Consider the following 25,371-nt stretch of genomic DNA (forward strand, 5'->3'; position numbering starts at 1 on the left):
CATAACGTTCAAGGTGTGATGAGTAGGGCCGTTTTATTCAATTTTCTCCAGACCATGAACTTAACACCAGCGTCAGCTGACACACTGCTGCATGCTGTTCTGTTACAGCAAGCCCGTGTCACTGTGTTTCTAAACCCAGTACCAGTCTCCAGTGCAGAACACCGAGCCTCTCGAGATCGCTTATTCAACTTTCAGAACTCGAAACGGCCGGCCGTTTAATGTTCTACAGAGAATGAGCATTACAACCTAGTGACTAGATACTATTTTTTATGCTTTGTCTTGGAAATTACTTCCATACAACTGTAAAATTTAGTTGTTCTGGATAGTAATGCAGCTTAGAAATATATATATTTGCTCTCATATATAAGTGGCAAAGAAATAATGAGCTTATTTCTTAACTCTGTGCATAAAAGCAAGCTCTACCCACCAGGCTTTTGTCTTCTCTCCTTGACTACTGCAGTATCCTACATATCTATATATATATATTTTAATCATTAGACCACTGGGTTTTCATAATAGTAAACTGAGAAGCAAAAGGGGGTAGGAGAAGCAGCCATGATATCCTGTCATCTCCTGGCAGGTATTCTAAAGTGTTAATTTGGAGCTGTTAATGAGTATTCCAAATTATGATATAAACTATTAGATAATTTTGATAATCATATTTTAATAGTATACCATATCCAGAAGGGCACTTAAGAATACTGAAAGCCTACAGTATCTTGAGAAACAAGGAAAGTATACTCATATTTTAGTGACAACTCTAAGGAAGAACACGCTGTATGTGAAAAAATGCTAACATTCAACCACTTAACTCGTGAATTGCTCTTCCTAAGTATAAAATGGATAATACCCACTTACCTCCCAGTATCAAGCAAACATGTTAAAATGCTCTGCAAACCATAAGAGCACTCTAAAATTCAAGTAACAGTACTCCAACTCTGAAAACTGTTGAACCACACACAGTAACTGGCAAGTTTTGGGAGATGTTCAGTAAGCAGTCTTCTGAATGCACGACCATTCACTGGTTTATCATTCATTCATTCATTCATTCAGTCAACAAATGGTCAGGAGCACCCCAACGTATCAGGCTGGACACACAGAGAGACAAGGTCTCTGTCCTGATGGCATTTACATTCTAATAACTCCTAACCTCTCAGAGGACATGGCTGAGTGGAACGTATTTGGGTCTGGGGTCTCAAGGCCTGGGTCTGAATTTCTGCCCTGCCACATATTTACTGGACAGCAGGGTTTATGCGCTGCTTGTAATCTCTGAACTGGAGACCACCACATTTCCCTCTCAAGATCTGCGAGGGTGAACTAAGATGATGTTTACGTGAGGCACCCAGCAGAGTGCCTGTCACAGTAGTCACTTAAACATTGGTGCCATTTCTAGATTTTGTATGTTTTTCATTTTCCAGAATCTCATTTTTGGATTCATCTCTTCTAAAATGCCTTTAATTTTTGCTAGGATTTGAGCTTGAGATTGAAGGAGTAACAAAGATGATTAACCTGATAATTATCAAATTAATTACTAATTAACCAGATAACCCAAAGTCCTCTGGATTCTGCCTGGACTTTATGGTCCTTGCACTGCTACCCTCCCTCTCCCAGGCTGCAGGGTGGAGTTAAAGACCCTTATGTGATGCTGGAGACTGAGCCTAGGTCAAACACTGCAGCCACTTTCCCACTGCTTCTGGGGAATTCTTTTTATTTGTTCCTTGACAGATTTCCATCATTTCCTGTCCTACAACATTTTCAGTGCTTCTCCATCCTCTTCATGCTTCCCATCCTTTTCAACTAATGATCTTAATCATTAGCAATCTGACTTAACTCTGCCTCATCATCTCTTCTCTCCATATTCTAAGGTTTCTGTAGCTACATTACTCATCCCAGAAGTTCATCTTTTATGGAGAACTCATTTGGATTGGATATTCCCTAAATGCTGGACAAATACTCCCACCCCAACCCTCTGATCACTAACAAATATGATACTCAGGGGCCCTTAATTGCCTGTTCCATTCATGGGCGGCAAAGTGGGAGGCAGAAAAGATCTGGGACTGAGTTTCATCCCTGAGTTAGCCATATGACCCTACATAAATCATTCACCTATCAAAGCCACAGTTTTCACATCTGGAAAATGGTGAGAATACCACCAACACATTTCCTAATAACTGGTTATTAGACTTCCTGCATTGTTCCCCTAATTTCTTTTCTCTCCTACTTACCATTTCTTCATTTTTTAAAAATAAGAGTTTATATTTCACTTTAATTTCATTTACTTGGATTTTTTTGCTGAGGACAATTAGCCCTGAGCTAACATCTGTTGCCAATCTTTCCTTGTTTTTTTTTTTTGCTTGAGGAAGATTAACTCTGAGCTAACATCTGTGCCAATCTTCCTCTACTTTATATGTGGGTTGCTGCCATAGCATGGCTGACAAGTGGCGTAGGTCTGCACCTAGGATCTGAATCCATGAACCCGGGCCACCGAAGCAAAGCGCGTCAAACTTAACCACTACTCACGGGGCCGGCCCTTTTTCTTATTTTTTTTTGTGTGTGAGATTATTCTCACACTTTTTTGTTTTGTTTTGTTTTTGGTGAGGAAGATTAGTCCTGAGCTAACATCTGTTGCCAATCCTCCTCTTTCTGCTGAAGAAGATTGGCCCTGAGCTAACATCCGTGCCCACCTTCCTCTGTTTTACATGTGGGATGCCTGCCACAGCATGGCTTGATAAACAGTGTGTAGGTTCGCACCTGGGACCTGAACCTGCGAACCCTGGGCCACCGAAGTGGAGCCTGTGAACTTAACCACTATGCCACTGCGCTGGCCCCACTTTTTTTTTTTTTTTGGTGAGAAAGATTTGGTGGTCCTCAGCTAACATCTGTGCCAATCTTCCTCTATTTTGTATGTGGGACACCGCCACAGCATGGCTTGATGAGCAGTGTGTAGGTCCGTGACCGGGATCTGAACCTGCGAACTCCGGGGCGCCACAGTGGAGTGTGCAAACTTAACCACTATGCCACCAGGCCGGCCCCTCATTTTTCAGTTTTACTTTCTGGGATATTTCCTCAGCTATATCTTCCAACCTTTCTACTGAGTTGTTTCATATCTACTATCATGTTTAGAATCTTCAAGAGGTCATCTTCTCCTTTGAATGTTTTTTCTTTATAGCAACCTTTTCCTCAGAGAGAAATCCCCCAAATTCAGTGTAGTGGCAGCCAGGCAGAAGAGAGGGATGGAGATTCAGCAGTCAATTTGCCGACTCTCATTTAGTCCTCAACTTTCATTATGGTACCTCATGCTTTCCCTCAGGGGTGCCTGGTGCCCCAAAGTCCAGAACGTGTCAGGTTCCCTCTCTCCAGAAAGTACCTGCCAGGATGGGGAAAGCCTGTTGCTTTGGTGCCACCGAGGAACCACGTCTCCTGGCACTCACCCTAGCGTAGGCTCCTCCCACAAGTCAACGCTGGGACTTCTCAGTGAGACACTAGCAGGTATGATGCATGTCCTCTTAGAATGCTAACTCCTAGGGTCCATCTGCTGTGCACCGAAGCCTATGTGGCCATGTGGAGAAGGTCACGGCTCCTAGCTATCCCTGCGGAGGCGCCATGCAGGTGAAGAGAGCAATCCTGGAGGTTCCAGTCCCAGCTGCCATCTGACTGCAACAGCATGAGACCCCAAGCAAGACCAGCAGAAGAACCTCCCAGCTGAGCCCTGGCCAACCCACAGAATCGTGAGCAAGTAAAATGGTTGTTGCTGTAAGTCATTAAGTTTTGGAGTACTTTGTCATGCAGTAATATCTGAGGCACAGACTTCCAAATGTTCCTGTTCTCAGACCTACCCTGCACATGGAGCTCATTTACAGTTTCTCAGATCTCAGACTTTAGTTTCTAAAGCAGAGGTGGAAGATTAGTGGAGGAACTCCACTAGATCCTGATGGAATGATTACTGGTGATAATATACTATAGAGTAAGGGATCAATTCCATACTTTAATGACTAGAAGTTTTTTAAAGCCTTCTTAAAATTTAGAACTAAGTTCATGTTAAGTCAATAAACAAAAGAGCACCAAGTGAGACAGCTGAGAATATATATCAGGGTTCATAAGCTCATGTCTTCAGTGACCAGGGAAGTAATACAGATACGTGAAGGGGCCAGGTATAATGCAATAGAAAGTGGCAGGGCGTGTGGCTATGTGGAATAAACATCCCTGGCCTATAGCCATTCAAAGATAAAAAAAAATCTTTTAAACCTAAACAAACAAAAAGCTGTTGCTGTCAAGGAACCCCCATGAAGTTATGGAACCCCTATGACAGCTGTTGCTGTCAAGGAACCCTATGTGGTTACCATCACAGCACACAGGAGGCTCTACAGAAACCTGCCCACTGGCCTGCTTCCAGCTCTTATTGACATCTGCTCTCTAGAACATGATATAGGTGAGCAGAGGAGCATCCAATGGATAACTACTGTCGAATAACTACTATCTGCCAGGGAGGAAGAGATCTATGTCCTCTTGGAGTGATGGACAAAAGACAGTTAAAATTTGTCATAAGAAGTAGAAGATGTCAACCTCTGTTTTAAGTAATGATCAAATAACTTGATTAACCAAGGCTTAATTAAATAAAGGCTTAAAAACAAAGGTAACTCTGCTTGACATCACTCTTCAGCAGGGAGCTAAAACGCGAAGAAAGCGTGATCTGGACGCATCAGACACAGCAGTGCTGTGTAAAAGCCTGACAAGTTATTTCGCTTCTCTGAGCCTCCATTTCATTGTCTCCAAAGAGGAAAATACTTCAACTTGAATTAAGCTCTTCAAGTTTCCTAGTTCATTGCAGCATCTTGTTGGTTTAGACAGACCATATTTTTTAATATATGAAGAAAAATGTTCCGTTTCTTACTTTAATTTGGAGATGGCAGTTTCTTTTCTCTTCAGATATCCATGTTCCTCCTATAATAACTCAACTTTCTGAAGGAGACTCTGGCACAGAAGTTTGGAAAGCTCTGGGTTCAATGTTTGACATACTATTTGTCACACCTCACTGTTCAACTAACAAGAATAGTCAAATTCCTCAAAGCAGAACTTTGAATGGTTATTTTTAATCTAGGAAGCATGAACTCTTAAGGAAGCCACTAATGGGCATATAAGAAAAGCTTATGTATATCTTTCTGGTTAGGTCCATGTCTTCATCAAATACTCAAGCCTGTGATGCTAAAATGGTTAAAAACAGAAACAAAAACAAAACACAAAACACCGACTTTAATCTACCAATCTGATGCCTAAGTATATACTCTAGAAAAAGCATTGCACATATGCACAAAGATAGGTGTACAAGAACATTTCTTGCTGCACTCTTTATAACAGCCAAAAATGGGAAACAACTGAGAGGTCCATTACCAGAAAAGTTAAATAGCCTTGTAGTCTTACAATGGACAACTATTTAGCAGTGAAAACAAATTCTAAGATATTATCAAACATAGATAAATCTTTAAAAATGTTAACTAAAAGAAGCAAGTTGCAAAATATATACAGTATGGTACCATTAATATAAAGTTAACATGCAAAATAGTCACACATTTGTGTATCCCCCCCAAACAATATTTAGTAAAAGTATAAAAATATGCACGGGAAAGATAGATACCAAGTTCGGTATAGTGGTTACCTCTGAGAGAGATGGGGAGAAAAGCCATCAGGAAAGGGCATATGGTGGTGGTGGGGGGCTTCGGCTGTTTTTATAATAATTTATTTCTTAAGCTAGGCACAAGTGTTCACCTCTATTCTCTATACCTTTTCCTACATCTTTCCACCCTTCATGTGCTCAGTTGGTTTTTATATCCCATACCATAACCCCACATATGCCTCTTTTTATGCCCTTTTGCTCACCTCACCCTCAGATTTTTATAGCAGTCCCTCCCATTTGTCTCTTTTCTCAAATCCTCGCTTTTCAACATTTGATAGTTCAGAAATTTCCTGTAAAAATTCCAATTTTCCACCTTTTCTAACGAGAGATCCAAAGACCTGGCAGCACCAGAACCACACATGCCATGACAGCCCTCAGCTGCAGCTGCGATGGATGCACTCTGCAGTTTACCACAGGCCTCGCCTCTCCCTGCTGTCTTATTCACTTAGCTTCCTACTTGGCCCCTAGAGACAAGTGACACTGCAAGCTCTAGGCCAAACAAACAAGCAAATGGTCTATTATTTAACCTCCTCCCCCAAACCATGCAGCCCCACCAACCCCAGACATGCATATCCAACTGCCTTCCCAAATCTTCACGTACCTCTCTCACAGGCACCTGACACCTGAATCTTTATTCATATCCGCCCACCTACAAGTTAGTATTCCTTCTCTAATTTCCTTTTCTCAGTAAATGGAAATTCCATCCTTGCAGTTGCTCAGACCAAAAACCTTGGCTGTCTTCCTTGACTCCTCTCTTTTTCTCCACCCCAAATCCAATCCTGTCAGCTCTACCTTCAAAACATATTTAGAATCCAACCAGTTCTCACCGTCATCTACCTTCTAGGCTACTGTAATAGCTTCCTAACTGCTTTCTCTGAGTCTGCCTCTGCCCCTCTATCTGCCCAGCCTCACCCCATCCAGTCTAGTCTCACTGCAGCAGCCAGCGGATCCTATTAGCATTTAAGTCAGGTTATATTACCCCTCTACTCCAAATCCTCCAACACTTTATGGCTTCTCAGAGGAAAAGCCAAAATCCTCCTAACGGTCTACAGGTTTCCTTGAATGCCTCAGCTCCATCTATACCCAGGGAGACAAGGCCTAGCCTTCCTCAGGTAGGGTTGGCTGTGACAACACAGCAACTCGGAGCATTCTCAGTTTAGTAACCACTGGCTTCTCAGGGGTCTGGCCTGTAGAGGGAGCACAACATCACCTCTTACAGCATACACAGAGCACCGAGACAGGTACCTTGTACATTTTAAGTGCTCAATAAATGTTACTTATCATAGTTTTGATGCTCTTATTATTATCCAAAATGAATTAAGTTGATTTGTCAGCAAGCAAAGAAAGAATTAATATATATCATCAAATTTAATCCTGAAAGTAAACTGCCATGAAATACTATACACGGTTCTTGTATATACAACTCTGTATGGCATATAAACAATACATACACAAAATACTAACATGTACGATGTACTTTTACTGGTAAAAAGAATTTCACTGGTGGGCTTAGCTGAATGTGAGAATACAGGCAAGTGCAGTAAGACCCACTGTACCTAGGGCATAAATCCTCTGTAAGTCTGTAAATAAGTGCAGATGGGGTCAGTGACCCAGAGTAAGTAGCAGCGCTGTTACTTTAAAAACTAACTTCACTGAAACTAGTTATAATTGTAGTCTAACTTTATTACTCCCCAAACATAGTGCTGTTGAGTTTCTAATCTTCTAATGATTCCCAAAATGGGAGATGAAATACTAGCTTTGATTCAGTTTTAAGTAGCTCAATAAAAATTAAAAAAATATAACTAATTATTAAAAACCAAAGAAAAACAAATATAAAAAGCTCTACCTTTGGGGATAAACAGAACCAAGCAAACTTGAGTATTCAAAAAAATAATAGTTGGCACAGTTCAACATTCTGTTTTATGATTTTTAGAAGGGAGAAAGAGAGGTTTGGGTATATTTAACAATATTAGGCATATGACATGTCCACTAATAACAGAAATAAAACAGACAGCTCGGGACACCATCACTTAATATACAACACCCATCTGGGGGAAGTGTGAGTTGCACCGTTCCTCTTCATAGGCCCCAGTACTAACTGCAATCAAAGCAAATGCAAAATATGTTCTAGAAAATGAACACCCAGAGAACTGTATGTTATTCGCATGTGAAGGGACTGAGCAAAGGCAGTTACAGGTGGGACCTAACAAACAATAAAGCCCATGAAAGGTCATGATCTCCTGGAGGAACACATATTCACCAAGTGCTCGCAGATCTTCATAGGTGCTTTCAAATTTCAATCAAGGTATACAACTAAATTTTGATATAACTGAGTTACCATACTGTTTTGGTGACATCTCTCAGACGAAATACTGAGCTGAGCAGGTCACAGAGATGTGCTATAATGTGGGGTAAAACTTGTTGCAAGGATCAAGTTGGGGCATAGTGTCACATCACAAGTGTGTAAAAGTGGAGTCAGAGAAGTCAGCCATCCTACATAACCATGACGCCAGCAAGAGTCCGTGGACACTTCTACAGAACAGCTAACACTGTACCTGTAATAGTCACACATGCACACACAAAGTAAAGAGAAAAGAATTCAGCTCACATCACATGTAACACATAACATCACCTCTACCTACCTACCTACTATAATGACATCACCTGTGTTATTGTCTCATAATTACGTCATTAACATTTTAATCAACTAGATTGTAAACTTGTTAGTGGCTTTTGATTCTGGCCAGTTGGTACTGACTGTCAAGTGCCGGCACTTGGACTGGGTGGGAAAGCAAAGCACAGAACCACGAAAATCATCATCCTTGGTATTTAAGAAACGAACAACATACCCATATGCAAACATTCACTGTGGCCAAAACAAAATAAAACTTTTGCATTATAATATCCTATGTAGAGCCTCTTTGTTCCTTTCTTTTCATTGAAGCCACCAGACAGACTCTAGAAATAAAAGCCAGGGACACATAGATAGCGTACAATTCATAAACGACCACAGTGATTCCTTTCTATTGTTATAGGCCATAATTAAAGAGGGTTCTTTTTAAATTCTTTCCATTGGCTCCCAAAAGCCAGGAGAGCTGGCTTATCGGCTCTGGGTACCGATGCACACACAAGAGCAGGCAGCTCTGGAACAGGGCACTGGGGCTTGAGGACTTCCTACTTCCTCTTCATTCACTCCCCAGGCACTCACCAAGCTCCTGGTATATGCCTGGCACATTCATTTCCTCAGCCTATTTTAATTTGATAAGATTAAAAACAATCATCATTAGGAAAAAGCAATGCAACAATTTTTTATAAAATGAGAAGGAAAGGGGCCGGCCCAGTGGCTTAGTGGTTAAGTTTGCGCATTCAGCTTTGGTGGCCTGGGGTTCGCAGGTTCGGATCCTGGGCAGGGACCTACTCATACCGCTCATCAAGCCATGCTGAGGCGGCGTCCCACATAGAAGGGCTAGAAGGACCTACAACTAGGATATGCAGCTATGTGCTAGGGCTTTGGGGAAAAAAAGGAAAAAGAGGAAGATTGGCAAGACACGTTAGCTCAGGGCCAATCTTCCTCAAAAAAAAAAAAAAAAGAAAAAAAAGAGAGAGAAGGAACGAAAAAGATAGGACAAATATACTTCATTAGGTTTGAAAACAAAAATCCCAGCCAGGCAAAGGAAAGCATTTTTCCAAAGCAACAATGTAAAGAATCAAAGACCTTTGCAAGCCACCATCCTTCCCTTGCACTGTTTCTACCCCACACCAAGTTCTTTCCAGCATACAACATACTCAACTAGGATAAATTATACACCAACTGAACAAGCATAAGAGCAGGGTCTTCATTATGCTACGACAGGCACCCGTACTCTTCATTCTTTCACGGCTGATTTCAGCTATCCTTGTTTTCCCCTCAGCTGCACCATGAGTCAAAGGCTAGAGTCATTTCTCAGCAACTTTGGTCCAAAGCAGAAATAAGATCCTTTCCCTGATTGCAACTCCCTACTCATATCTTCCTCCCAACTATGACTCAGCAGCTTCTTTGGATTTTGCTCCAAGAATTTACCTGAACTAACCTCTCACTTTTAAAAACCATCTGCATTTTGAATTCCTTTAAAAGCTCCAAATTACTTTACCACTCTACTCCTTCAGTGTCACGTAGAAAACACCTTTTGGGTAACTATCCAACCATCGCCTATTCTCTAAGGACTGTCCATCACTCACAGCCCCTGCAGAAGGAGTGGACATCCAAGCAACTCTGTCCCCTCCCAGAAGCTTCTCAAATCAAGGGTGGACTTCTGGCCCAAGACTAGCCACTCAGATTCTCTCTCTAACTGAATGGCGTTAGGTACTAGCCACCAGCCGTCGTGCTGGGCTGAGGCTGGAATGGTCATTTTTTTACCATGTGTGTGCTGAAGCAGAGAAGGCCAGACTTCAGATAGAGAAGGAATGATCCAGAAGCAAAGAGAGAAGCAAATGAGAGATTGTGGGTCATCAGAGAAAATGACTTTGCCAATCATTTAGTTCCCAGTTCAGGCCACTGCATTTCTAGCACTTGGTTTCAGTGAGATATTCCTGTATCTTTATGTATATTCCCATTTTTTTTAAACTAGATCAATTATGTTCTACTTGCTGTAACGAAATGGTACCTGACTAAGACGGCCACATGAGCAGTAACTTCTAAACTATCCCATAGTCTATTAGGCAGCAGTTCCAAGAAATCAGAAGTTAAAAATTAAAGAGGCAGGGAAGAGGAAAACAGTGGGAAGAGGAAAAAAAAAGAATAAGATGAAAAGGAGAGATTCTATAAAAGCGGAATGTTCAATTCAGTTCAAGAGAAATTCAGTACCTTCTATGTGATCAGTACTCAGTCAGCACTAGGAGATGAAAAGATGGGTAACTCACAGTCTTGCCCCGCAAGGAGCAGCATCATGAAGGAAGACAGACATGAACAACTGCAGTTTAGGATGTGAGGGCCTCCTACTTGAGGCAGACACAAGGTACCACGAGTACATGCCAGGGTAGTCGGGCTCTCACAGATAACTCTGAGCAGGATGAGAACACATAGCTGGGAAGCACTGAACAAGCTTTAAAATCACGTGTGGTAGGTGACAGCTAGACAGAATAAACTCCTACAGATTATCAAACGTGGCAAAGCTGGTCATCCCAACATCAGACCATTAGATAACTTAGTTCAGGAAGGAAGTTTCTGGAGGGCAGAATCCTCTCTAGATAACTTGTATGAACCCTTTCAATTTAACTTTGCATTATAAAGGTACTTGAACCACACCATCTCAACTAGCATGGTAAAAGCAAAACAATTTTCTAAGTAGTTATGATCTCGGAGATTACATCTTATAGTGAGTAATAAAATAAGAATACATAGTATTAATTTAAATAGGTGATTATAATCTAAAACCATTTTGTCATTTCAGGATGCTGAAGGACATGAGAAATATTTTATATGAAGTGTTAAAAGATTAATAAAATAATCTTATTTTCTAAAAAGTAAAAAATTATGAATCATAAGCAAATATAGTGTTCTTAAAATGCTAGGACTGCTATCCCACTTCTAGGAATGTATCCAAAAGAAATAATACAGACCATGGAAAAGCCACACGAAAATATTCTAGACAGCATCACAAAAACTCAAGAGCAAGCAAAATATCCAGTAATAAAGAGTATATCATACTGCTGTTGGAATAATTTTGATGAAATATAACTTAGCCACTAAAAAGAACAAAGATAATGTAATAACAAGATGAAATATATGTGAAATGGGAAAAAAGGATATAAAATTTTGTATATATATAGAAAAATGTCAAAAGGGAACAAGTGACAATGTTCACATTACAGTGGTAAGATAATGAATAGTCTACTTTTCTAAGACTTTTGGTCAAGGTGTTATATTTGTAAACATTTTAAAAACACCCCCATCCCCTTTTTTTCTCCTCTTAAGTATTAGAAATAAAATGTAAACCTACTTCATCAGAAGCAGATCGAAGACACTGGACAGCAGCCTGTTTTTTCATTTCTTCTAGAGTTAGGTCTGAGCACTTTTTCTTACTCTTTCCCCATTTCTTATAAGCTCCTTTTTCCCAGCCCAGGAAGATGTCATTCTCCTAAAATAAGATTGGAGAAGGTTCAATTAACAAGAGTGAATAACAAGTTTCAAACCCAATTGTTTTCCACAACTTCACACATACATTCCCCTACTAAATACATTCATTCACAAAATGCTACCCACTAAAAAATGAAGAAACCACAGAAGAGTGTCAATCAGAGCACTTCAGGATAATCTATTTCTTCGGTATCTATTGAGATGATTATTTATGATCTTAATAAATGTGACCCACTTACATTTACAGTGAATGTTAATAAACTCAGACATTTGTATGTAATGCAAGTATTATCATTTAAATTTCAGTATAAATTCTAAACTATACACACAATTAAATGCCCACTCTTCTGTCTTTCCCACTGTTCAATAATGGGTGTTCATCTTACTATCAGATTTTAACATTTAACAGTTAAATGGTTCAATCCCTATTTCTACATCTTGTAGTCTAAAAACAACAGATATAAAATATTTTGTTACTACTTTAAGTTGATTTTTTCCCTTGATTATACATGTCCATTATAAAAATCTGAGGAAAATCTGAAAAGCAGGAAGAAGGAAGCAAAATCATCCATGATCCTACCACCCAGTGAAAACCAGAACAATTTGGTCTGCTTCATTTGGTCTTTTTTGTATGCTTTCAAAAAACGCATATTTGAGTTCACACTATTCGTACAATTTTGTATTTAATTTAACTTAATATAATGTAAACATTAGCCCCATGTTACTACAAATTCTTTGGCAATATAATATTCCAAGATATAGGTTTACTTAGCTATTTCCCTAAACTGGGACTTCAATATTTTTAATTGCTTTGCTACTTCGTTTTCCCTTTTAAAAAGTCCTTCATTTGATAAATTAAAACCAGTGGACAGACAACAAGGAAAAAAAGATGAGACAGACAGACAATGGCAAAATTAAGAAAATTACTTAGAAGAGTACTTAGCTTATAGTGGGTAGTCAGGAAATAGATATGAATAAACGAATGAGATGAGACAAAGAAGGAAAAGCATAATAATAATTAATTCGAAAGATCTTTTAAGATCAAATCACACACTATCAACTGTCTAACCCAATTTTTACTTTAATCCAATATATAAAAATTACTTTTATGCCACCAGGTAAGAGTGGGAGAAACATCCTTCCCTCTACGCTCATCATAATTAGCATAATTTTTACTTAATTTCTTGGGCATGTCTGCAGATCTCATGAACCTGAAAAACATATTTTCTGGCTGAGTGGTGTCAATTCCATTTTCCAAAGGAAAATGTGCTTGATGGCCAAGTAAGAACTGTTACTATATTTTCATTTATCTAACATGTTTGGCTGGACCACACCTGAAACCTGACATTTATTATCAATAATACCTTCTGGAGATAGGGCTTCTCCTGTAATAGGAACAGAAGACAGAACCATAACAATGTAGATCTGCAGCTTCTGAAGGCAGAGAAAAATGTCACAATTTTTTTTTACTGTTCATAGGGTATAAAACAAAGAAGGTTGGAAAGTTATTTGTATAATTATTGAAAACAAGACGCATTTTTGTTTGAGCTGCTGAGACTGGCTTTCTCCTTACTGAGCATTATAAACATGTGTCTCTATTGAAGCTGTATTACCACCTCAGCAGAGGTAACACACATTCAAAGGTCCTAATAAAGTTTTATTATATAGACAAAAGGGACTTTCAAATTCCACATGGACAAGCAGTCCTTCTGGATGGCAGTCTGACAATATACAGCAAACATCTTAAACATGTACATGTACTTTTGATCCAATAACTCTACTTCTGGGAATTTGGCCTAAGGAAATAATCACCAAAGTGTGCACAGAGTTAGCTACAGTGATGTCGATCATATAGCTGTCAATAATGGCAAACATGTAGAAACAACCCATATGTCAAATAAGGAGAACTTGGTTAAATAAGATTCATCCAGGCAATAAGATATTATAGCTATTAAAGACATTATGAAGCATATTTATTGACATGGAAAGCTATTCACAATATATACAAGAAGTAGTTTGTTCAACCGTATGATCTCATTTTTAGTTAAAAGCGCACACACACCCATTAATGTGCATTAAAAAGTCTGAGAGAAAGGTACTAAGTCACCAAGGAGCTTGTCTCTTGGTGAGTAGGGGTAGTATACTATTATTTTTCTTATAATTAGGTCATACTCCTTTAATAGTCAAAAGTTTTTGTTTTTTTAATGGAAAATGTGTAAGAATAGAGAAATGAGAAGAATTCCTGTAGATCTTCACCTAGAATGGGTATCTGGCATTAGCTTTATGTTTCCTGTCTGGCATCCCTTTGTTTATACGTGAATATGGATTCATCCATTCATCCAGCAACCACTTAAGTGTCTTCTTTGTGGCTCTAGGGATTATAAGAATGAATACAGCACAGTCCCCGCCTGCCAGAGGTACACAGTCCAGTGCGAAAAAAAGATGTGAGTGAACAACTGCGGCATGATTGCTGCTATTGTAAAGGTCTATTGAAAGCACTTAGGAAACACAGAAGCGGCACATTCTTTTCTTGGCCTGGTTGGAAGCACAGGCTTCCTATAGAAGGATGGATCACTGAAGCGGAGTCTTCAAGAGTGAACAGAAGTTTGGGTTAGTGTGAGGTGGAATACCAGGCAGAAGAAACAATGTGCTAGAGCCAGTGACAGCCAACTTTGTAAAAGACCAGATATTAAATATTTTACACTTTATAGGCCAAGAGGATAAATCAAGGACATAATGTAGGGACTTCAACAACAACAACAACAAAATTCTCACAATTTTTTATCAATGAAATTCAAAACATAATTCAGTACAATTGTTTGCAATACAGGTCTACCAGTGAATGAGCAGAATGGGATTCTTTGTGGGGGTGAGATAACATTTGCTTAATTGGGGTTCAAAGTTACTGTTCTATACCATCAAAACCAATTACAAATGTTCATCTGTTAATGCTCATTTTCTTTATAACAGCTTTACTGACATATAAGTCACACACCATAAAATTTACACTTAAAAGTGTCCAACTCAGTGGTTTTCAGTATAATTCACAGGGTTATGCAACAATCACCACCATTTAATTTTCATCATCCCCAAAAAGAAACCCTGTACCCATTAGCAGTCACTTCCCATGCCTCTCTCCCCCAAATAACTGGTAACTACTAATCTGCTCTCTCTCTGGATTTGCCTAGAGCGGGCATTTCATATAAACAGAATTATACAATGTACCTCCTTTTGCATCTGGCTTCTTTCACTTAGTGGGCTATTTTGAAGGCTCATCCACCTTGTGACATGTATCAGTACTTCATTTATGACTGAATCATATTCCATTACATGGATGTACCACATTTTGTCTATCCATTCATCCACTGGTGGACAATTGGGTTGTTTCCACCTTTTGGCTATTACAAATAATACTGCTATGAATATTCATATACAAGTTTTTGTATGGACATATATTTTCAATTTTCTTGGTTATATATCTAGGAGTAGAATTGCTGGGTCACATGGTAACTCTAAGTTCAACTTTTTGAAGAACTGCCAGACTATTTTTCAAAGTAGCTACACATTTTACAATCACACTAGCAACGTCTGAAGGTTCCAATTTCTCTACATCCTCACCAACATTTGTTTTTTTGTTTTTTGCTGAGGAAGATTTGCCCTGAGCTAACATCCGTTGCCAATCTTCCTCTTTTTTTCTTAAGGAAGATCAGCCCCAAGCTAACATCTGTGCCAATCTTCCTCTGTTTTGCATGTGGGTCACTGTCACAGTATGGCTTGATGAGTGGTGTACGTAGGGCTACGCCAGAGATCCAAACCCACGAACCTGGGCTGCCGAAGTGGAGCGCGTGGAACTTGAACCATTCGGCCATGGGCCAGTCTCTTTGTCTCTGTTTTTCATTTTAGCCATTCTAGTGAGTATGAAGTGGCATCTCATCCTAGTTTTGATTTCCCTAAATGGCTAATGAGGTTTAGCATCTTTTCATGTGCTTATTGGCCATCTGTATATCTTCTTTGGTCACATGCCTACTCAATTTTTTGCCCATCTTTTTTTTTTTTTTTATAATTTTATTTATTTATTTTTCCCCCAAAGCCCCACTAGATAGTTGTATGTCACAGCTGCACATCCTTCTAGTTGCTGTATGTGGGACGCGGCCTCAGCATGGCCGGAGAAGCGGTGTGTCAGTGCGCGCCCGGGATCCAAACCCAGGCCGCCAGCAGCGGAGCAAGAGCACTTAACCGCTAAGCCACGGGGCCAGCCCTGCCCATCATTAACTAATTCCAAATACACGCCCCTTATCAGATACATGATTTGCAAATATTTTCTCCAATTCTATCAGTTGTCTTTGCACTTTCTCGATGATGTTCTTTGAAGCACAAAAGCTGTTCATTGTGATGAAGTCTAATTTATCGATGTTATCTTTGGCTGCTTGTGCTTTGGGGTTATATCTAAGAGATCGCTGCCTAATCCAAGTCACGAAGATTTACTCCTATGTTTTCTTCTAAGAGTTTTATAGTTTTAGTTCTTCCATTTAGGTCTATAATCCATTCCGAGTTCATATTTGTATGTGGTATGAGGTAGGAGTCCAACTTCATTCTCTTAATGTGGCTATCCTGTTGTCCCAGCATCTTTTGTTGAAAAAACTATCCTTTCCCCATTGAATGGTCTTGTTGGAAACCAACTAACCATAAATATAAGGGTTTATTTCCAGGCTTTCAGTTTCCTTTCATGCATCTAGCCATATATATACTAGTACCAAACTGACTTGATTACTGGACCCTTGTAGTAAGTCTGAAATTGGGACGTGTGAGTCCTTCAACTTTGTTCTTTTTTTTCAAGATTTTTTTGGCTATTCTGGGTCCCCTGCATTTCCATACGAATTTTAGGATCAGCCTGCCCATTTATGCAATAAAGGCAGCGGGCATTCTGACACGGACTGCACTGAAGCTGCAGATCAGCATGGGGAGCACTGCTATCTTAAGAATATTAAGTCTTCTGATCATGAACACAGGATGTTTTCCATTTGTTAGGTCTTCTTTGATTTCTTTCAATGATGTTGTATAGTTTTTAGTGTACAATTCTTGCCATTCTTTTGTTAAATTTATTCCTAAGTATTTTATCCTTTTTGATACTACTGTAAATGAAATTTTCTTAATTTCATTCCTTAGGACCTTCTATATATAAGATCATGTCATATGTGAATAGAGATAGTTTTAGTTCTTCCTTTCCAATCTGGATGTCTTTTATTTCTTTTCCTTATCTAACTGCCCCATTAATGCTGATTTATAATAAGATTTTATGTATCTCATCTTTGAAAATGTCTTTGCACATAAATAAATACTGTCAAATACTGATATTAATCCACAGGAATGAGTTTAACTGAACATATTAATTGCTTAGAAGGCATTTATAAAGTTCCGCTAAATTCTTCTCTTGATATTTGCCTTTTTGCATGTCATTATATTGCATATTAATCACTTCCACGAGAAAGTTAGGTGGAAGTATCTCAACTGAACAGTTAAATAGATTCTGAGACATAGACATTTCCTTTGCACTCTGTCAAAGTGTGAAAAATGCTGCTGGAACTACAGCCGAACCTTGGACAACACACTCGCTGCACATCTGTATGAGAATGGAGATTTTGCTTCTTAACTTTTGACAGAATGAAAATGTATTAAGCAGCCTGACATTATTTGTGATTCAAACAATGTTAGTTGTTAGAATGACTTTACTGCAGTATAAATTTTGTATAAAAGTGCTATTTTGCCTTGTAATTTTAGGTTGAACTCATTAAGAAACATTATCAAGTCTGCAGCAAAAGCTACACAAACAACAGCATACTAAATACACTTTTCTGCATTCTGCTTTTCCTACTTATTATATTTGAGAGCTCCCTTATTCTATTTTTTTCTGGCTTCATGCACTGTGAATGTATTATGACTTATTTAACCAACAGCATTGAACTAATAATTGGATTTTAAAAGAATATAGTATAAAAAAGATTCAAGATATTTCTACTTTACTTATTGTTGTTTTTAGTCTCCTACACTGTATTGATAAAATGTCCACTCAGACATAAACAAATATTAGACATGTGCCAAATATTTACTCAGTAAACTCAGTGAAATCAAGTATGACTTTTCAAAGTCATGGTCTTCAAGAGAGAACACAATTATCAAGTACCAAAAGAAGATATGGCTAAAGAGCTTCTCAGCATGAGAATCTGTGGTCAGGTAATTTTCCACACACTACTGTGAGGTAATATAAGGCTAGCATTCTGATTGATTTTCTCTTGCTGTCTTCCATCAAAAAGGAAACTGGAAACTGGAGGAAGAAAAAGAACACAGGATTCTGAAACACAGCTGGTACCAGTGACGTCTGCTGTGGATGCTCGGCATCCACCCTGCCTCCCACACCTTCCTGTTAACAGTGTCCTGAATAACTGAAACCACATGTGTTTGAATAGGACTAATGCCACCCCCATCTTCGGGCCCTAATTGGCTTAATACAAATCAGGGTGTCTCATCCCTTTGGCCACAAAGACTGGCTCAGAGAGAAGCATGTGATCAATCAGAAATGAGCACTTGAAAAGGAGCGAAAACAAAGAAAGGTCTTTGCTGGGAATGTAGGGAACATATCCTCTGGATAGCGTGTGAGAATATGACGCCAGAAGCACTGTGCTCAGTGTCATCTGCCCTCTGCCCCGCAGGCAGCTGGCAAAACCAGGGTGACAGAGGGTGGCAGCAGGCGGTAGAGCAGAAGCCCTGACAACACTGAAGCTCTGACTCGAACCAGGCTGGGGCCAGCTCTACTTCTAGAATTTTAGTTACATGAGACTTTTTCTTTTTCCCCTGAAGCCAATTTAGGTCAAACCCCTTTTGGTTGGTTGTGAATGAAAGATATAGCTAGAATTTGAAGAAAGGCCTCAGTAATAAATCCACTTCTCGTTGCTCAGAAGAACTGCAATTTACCTGTAAAAAATGAATAGCTCCAATCAAACAAGCATAATTTCAGGTTAAATACCTCCCTTTTTTTTCCTACTAGGTCTTCAGCCAACAGTGACCATTTCCTCACTGGCCTCCCTGCCTTCAAGTTGGCCAACCAGCTTACCCACCACCATGCATGCCATTCTGTACTGCTGGCTAAATACAGCTATGGGTCTTTTTGTCTCTGGGACTAAAATATAAGTTCCCTAGCACAGCACATCAGGTTCTTCAGAATTGGTTTCCTGCTTGCCTTTCCCAGTCTAATCTCCTCCCACTTCCTTACCATACTCTTTTCTGGCCTCACAACATCAGGCCCCTTCCTGTTTCTGTGACCTTGTATGCACTCTTCCTTTCTTCTTCCTTCAAGACTCTTCAACTGTTACGTCCACTGCCATTCCTACTGCCGTCATCCCCCATACGCAGTGTCCCTTGCTCTGTACAGCCAGGGCATTTTACAGATCCCAAAACTGGCAGCTGTCTCCCATGGACCATCCCTAGTCATCTCTGTATTCCTGGTGCCTGCCACATGTCTGGCATGTCAAGGGCCTTCACATGATGAGTAAAACAGCATAAATGTGCATTTTAAAAATGCAATATTTATATTCAAAAAGTTTTCTCTATTCTATGAGAAGATTTTCCCAAAAAAATTCCCAAATTTTATTAAGGTGTTCCAGGGAATCTGTGGACAGGAATTTGTGTACCAGTCATTACTACTAACTCCTACTCTGAATCTATTTTCATATTCTTTAGGTGTAAAGTTCATTTAATTAATGTCTATTGAGTGAATGTTTGTTGAAATACAGTATATACAGTGAGACACCTGAGGAACCCAAGATGGGTCAGATTTTTACAGTTGTTATTGTTAAAAATTATAGTAATCTATAAATGAAAAGGTTGCAGATGCTAGCTTTTCCAAGTAGTGAAATGCGGAACTAATGGGGATATACTGCAAGAGTGTTACAAGCAGGCTGAAAGAACCAACGAGCTTTGCAGAATGCAGAAGTGATCAGTCCCACCTAGCAATCAGTACTGGGTTTATTCTTATTTAACCTGTCAGCAAATATAAATAATGCAATAATTCAGCTACATTTCTAGAATGATGGACTCTGAGCTAGAAGATACAATTCAAATAGTGGATTTAAAAGAAAATGCAACAAAGCTATAGTATTCAAAACAGTGTGATATTGGCATAAAGACAGACACACAGACCAATGGAATGGAACAGAGAGCCCAGAAAGAGATCCTCACATATATGGTCAAATGATTTTCAACAAGGGAGCCAAGACTACTCAGCGTGGAAAGGACAGTCTTCTCAACAAACGGTGCAGGGAAAACCGGATACCCACATGCAAAGGAATAAACTTGGACCTTACTTAACACCATACACAGAAATTAACCCAAAATGGATAAAGACCTTTATTAAGAGCTAAAACTATAAAACTCTTGGAAGAAACACAGGGAAAAGCTTCATGACGTTGGATTTGGCAATAATTTCTTAGATACACCACCAAAGGCACAGGTAACAAAAAAAAAAATAGAAAATTGGACTTCATCAAAATTTTTAAATTTTGTGCATGAAAAGACACTATAGGGCCAGCCCTGGTTGCCCTGTGGTTAAGTTCAGCGCACTCTGCTTCAGCGGCCCGGGTTCAGTTCCTGAGTGCGGACCTACATAACTTGTCTGTCAGTGGCCATGCTGTGGCAGTGGCTCACATACAAAAAAAAAAAACAAAACAAAAAGAGGAAGATTGGCAACAGACGTTAGCTCAGGGCGAATCTTCCTCAGCAATTAAAAAAATATGACTTTCTAAAAAAAAAAAAAAAAGACTATAAACAGAGTGAAAGGGCAACCCACAGAATGGGAGAAAATGTCTGCAAATCATATATTTGATAAGGGGTTAATATCCAGAACATATAAAGAACTCCTAAAATTCAACCACAAAATCAACAAACAACCAGATTCAAAAATGGGCAAAGGACTTGAACAGACATTTCTCCAAAGAAGATACACAAATGGCCAATAACCACATGAAAAGATACACAATATCACTAATCATTAGGGAAAATGCAAAGCAAAACTACATGCTACCACTCCATACCCATCAGGATGGTTACCATCAAAAAACCAGAAAATGACAAGCGTTGCTGAGTATGGGGAGAAATTGGAACCCTGTGCACTCTTGGTGGGAACATAAAATGGTGCAACTACTGGTTGGTTCCTCAAAAAATTAAATATAGGGTGTGGCCTGGTGGTGTAGTAGTGGTTAAGTTCTCGCGCTCCGCTTCAGCAGCCCAGCATTTGCAGGTTCGGAGCCCAGGCATGGACCTATGCACTGTTTATCAAGCCGTGCTGTGGCAGGTGTCCCATGTATAAAGTAGAGAATGATGGGCATGGATATTAGCCCAAGGCCAATCTTCTTCAGCAAAAAGAGGAGGATTGGCAACAGATGTTAGCTCAGGGCTAATCTTCCTCACAAAAAAATAAAAATAAAAATAGAATTACCATCTGATCCAACAATTTCACTTCTTGGTATATACCTCAAAAAACTGAAAGCAGGGTGCCAAAGAGGTATTTGTACACCATGTTCATAACAGCCTTATTCTCAACAGCTAAAATGTGGTAGACACCCAAGTGTCCAATGACGGATGGATAAGTGAAATATGGCATATCCATACAATGGAATATTATTTAGCCATAAAAAGGAAGGAAATTCTGATACATGCTACAACATGGATGAACCTTGAAAACATTAAGCTAAGTGAAATAAGTCAGTCACAAAAGACAAATAGTGTATGATTCCAGTGAGATGAGGTTCTTAAGAGAAGTCAAAATCATAAACACAGAAAGTATAACAGTGGTCACCAGGAGCTAGGGGGAGAGGGGAATGGAGAATTACTGTTTAATGGGTATAGAGTTTCAGTTTTACAAGATGAAAAAAGTTCTGGAGATGGATGGTGGTGATGGCTGCACAAGAATATGGATGTATTTAATACCACTAAACTGTACACTTAAAAACAGTTAAGATGGGGGCCGGCCCAGTGGTGTAGCGGTTAAATGCGCACACTCTGCTGCTGGCAGCCCGGGTTCGATCCTAGGCACGCACCGACACACCACTGTCAGGCCATGCTGTGGTGGCGTCCCATATAAAGTGGAGGAAGATAGGCACGGATATTAGCCCAGAGCCAGTCTTCCTCAGCAAAAAGAGGAGGATTGGCATGGATGTTAGCTCAGGGCTGATCTCCCTCACAAAAAAAAAAAAAAAAGGTTAAGATGGTAAATTTTATGTTATGTGTATCTTACCACAATAAAAAACATGAGGGTTGGGGGGCCAGCCCGGTGGCTCAAGGGGTTAAGTGTGCAAGCTCCGCTGTGGCGGCCCGGGGTTCGCCGGTTCAGATCCCAGATGGCGTGCACCAATGTACCGCTTGGCAAGCCATGCTGTGGCGGCGTCCCATATAAAGTAGAGGAAGATGGGCACAGATGTTAGCCCGGGGTCAGTCTTCCTCAGCAAAAAAAGGAGGACTGGCAGATGTTAGCTCAGGGCCGATCTTCCTTACAAAACAAACAAACAAAAAAAAACACGAGGGTTGGGGGGAGAAACTGCAGTAACTTCCCTGAAGGGCAGGCCCCAGTGTGTAGCTATGGCATCTGTACCCACCCTGCTCATGCTTCCCCCCATACAAGTCACACACCTGAGAAAGAAGCATACACGTATTCATCTGTTTAATAAATTTCTGAGCATCTTCTACATCCCAGGAACTGTTTTAAGGGCTGGGAATACAGCAGAAAACATGGCACACAAGGTTGCTAACTTCACGAATTGTATATACCAGCAGGGGAGACACAAAAATAAAAAAAAAATAATTGGATCACAAAGAATCATACAATTTCAGGTAGGAACAAGTGTCATAAAGAAAAGTAAAGTAGGTAAGAGGACTGAGAATGGAAGACTTCTATTTTAAATACGGTGGTCAAAGTGAGGATAAGACAAGCAAAATTAATACCAAACTAAACAAATAAACAAATAAATAGTCTCTTTTAAAATGCAACTGGTAGACAATCCATGAAAGAAAAATTAGTAAGCCGGACTTCATTAAAGTCAAAACTGCTCTGTGAAAAACAAGGTCAAGACGAGTAGAAGACAAGTCACAGACTGTGAGCAAATTATCTGCAAAAGACACACCTGATAAAAGACTGTTATCCAAAATAGACAAAGAACTCAAACTCAGTAATAAGAAAGCAACTCAATTAAAAAATGGGCCAAAGACCTCGACAGACACTTCACCAAAGAAGATATATGGATGGCAAATAAGCAAATGAAAAGATGCTCCACATCCTATGTCAACAGGGAAATGCAAATTAACACGAGATACCACCACACACCTATGAGAATGGCCAAAATCCAGACACTGACACCACATGCTGACAGAGATGTGCAGCAACAGGAACTCTCATTCACTGCTGGTGGGAATGCAAAATGGTGCAGACACTTTGGAAGAAAGTTTCGCATTTTCTTACAGAACTAAACATTTTCTTGCCATACAATCCAGCAGTCGGACTCCTTGGTATTTACTCAAAGGAGCTGAAAACTCATGTCCACACAAACACTTGTACATGGATATTTATAGCATAAATTTATTTCACTCATAACGGCCAAAATTTGGAAGTAACTGAGATAGGTGAATGGATAAATAAATGGTGGTACATCCAGACAGTGGAATATTATTCAGTGCTAAAAAGTAAGCTCTCAAGCCATGAAAAGACATGAAGGAACCTTAAACGTATATTACTCCGTAACAGAAGCCAATCTGAAAAGGCTACATACCGTATGATCCCAACTATATGACATTCTGGAAAAGGCAAAACTAGGCAGTAAAAAGACCAGCGGTTGCCAGGGGTTGGGGGAAGGGAGGGATGAATAGGTGGAACACAGGGAACTTTTAGGACAGTGAAAATACTCTGTTTCATACTATAATAACGATGCACACATGATTATACATTTGTCATAGAATATTGTACACAGAATGTGGACAATACCAAGAGTGAATCCTAATGTACACTATGGACTTAGGGTGATTATGTGTCACTGTAGGTCCGTCAATTGTAACAAAGGTATCATTCTGGCAGGGAATGTTGATAATGGGGAAGGCTATGCACATGTGGGCACAGGGGGTATATGGGAAATCTCTGTACCTTCCTCTCAATTTTACTGTGAACCTAAAACTGCTCTAAAAAATAAAGTCTTCAAAAAACAAAAGAAAAAGTTTAACTGGCAGCAGACCAATTCTCCTGCCCAGACTAACCAGAAAAGCCAGATAAAATATAAAACAAAACAAAACCTTCAACACCTGTGCTAAGGAATTAGCGACCTGTTGAAGCACCCAAGCCTTGAGAAGACAAGGAGGGACAGCCATCCCAGGGAGGGGAAGCTGCCGGCACAGGGGCGCTGACATCTGAGGCTGCTTTCTCCCTCGGGAAATGTACCCCCCATTCTAGGCCCAGGGCAAGAGGCTGAGACAAATGTGGCCACTTAAGAGGCAAAGAAACCAGTGGAGCTGGGGGCAGTCTCTCAGGGCTGGAGAGAAAAAACTAGAGATCCAGGTGTCAGGATCCCAGAAAAAGGAAGGGGTGGCAAACAGAGGTACACTCTGCTGGATTCCCCTCTGACACGTGAGGAATTCTGAAGCTGTGCTAGGCACAAGGGGGCTTCTGTGTTGACAGGAACGGTCTATTTATTTATCTGGGTGTAATTACACAGATATGATCTTTGTAAAAATTCACCAGTTTGTACCCCTGTCTGTATGCATTTTATAGCACAAGAAAAAGTTTAAGGAAAAAAACCCCTTTTTTATTTTTGTACAGAATCCATGGTTGCTCCACATCTGAAACAGTTAACAAAGTTCTGGAAGTCCTGGGACCTAAAAAAAATATTTAACATCATAAAAACACCTAAAGCAATCACACAGATTGAGGGACTATCATGAAAGGACCATTATGGAAGAGGTCTGCAGAGATGAAACTCCTAGAAGAAGCAAGAGAACAAAATCACGGAGAGGGGATCACACTAGCAAATGGTTTATCTGTTTGAAGCCCAAATCTCAGAACACAGCACAGTCAGGGAATATTTCCTAAAATTTAAGAAGTAGAACCATTAATAAAAAGAAAGTGCTCCTTGGTACCCAGATATTTAGAGAGGACTGCTTTTTGATGGTTCAGCACTGTGCCTAGTCATTCCAGATTTCCTTCGGGGGGCCATCCTCTCTAATTCTTACTCCCTGCAGTTTCAGGTGCTTGTAGCCCAGGCACCAAAGCGCCCTCTTCCTAATAGGTAAGGGACAGGGCCATGACCAAGCTGCCCTACGGGGACGAGTTGCCTGCTCTTCCTGCTCGGCACACACACATGAGGTGGGAGTCTGGGCTTGCAGTAGGCTTGCAGAGGGGTGAAGCTTGAGAATAAAGGCAAAGGCAACAGAGAAGGCAAGCTTCAAGATGAGGCACTGATTCTATTGAAAGCCTTGGATCAGGCTGCCACTGAGGCCAGTCCTATCCCCTGGACATTTCAAGTTTTTGAATCAATAAATGCTCCAAAATTTACCAGCT

At 39.9% G+C, this 25,371-nt stretch overlaps 1 protein-coding gene across 5 annotated transcripts in view; it reads right to left on the reverse strand.

Moving 5' to 3' along the window:
• Nucleotides 1–25,371, reverse strand: part of KIAA0232 (KIAA0232 ortholog) — an 84,583-nt gene that overhangs the window by 24,708 nt on the left and 34,504 nt on the right. For all 5 annotated transcript variants that reach the window (XM_058546676.1, XM_058546675.1, XM_058546677.1 and 2 more), the window contains exon 3: nucleotides 11,650–11,787. In XM_058546676.1, coding sequence (XP_058402659.1) covers nucleotides 11,650–11,787 — 138 coding nt within the window. The remainder of the gene's footprint in view (nucleotides 1–11,649; nucleotides 11,788–25,371) is intronic.

This window comes from Diceros bicornis, chromosome 8, assembly GCF_020826845.1.
Source record: "Diceros bicornis minor isolate mBicDic1 chromosome 8, mDicBic1.mat.cur, whole genome shotgun sequence".
NCBI classification, from domain to species: domain Eukaryota; kingdom Metazoa; phylum Chordata; class Mammalia; order Perissodactyla; family Rhinocerotidae; genus Diceros; species Diceros bicornis.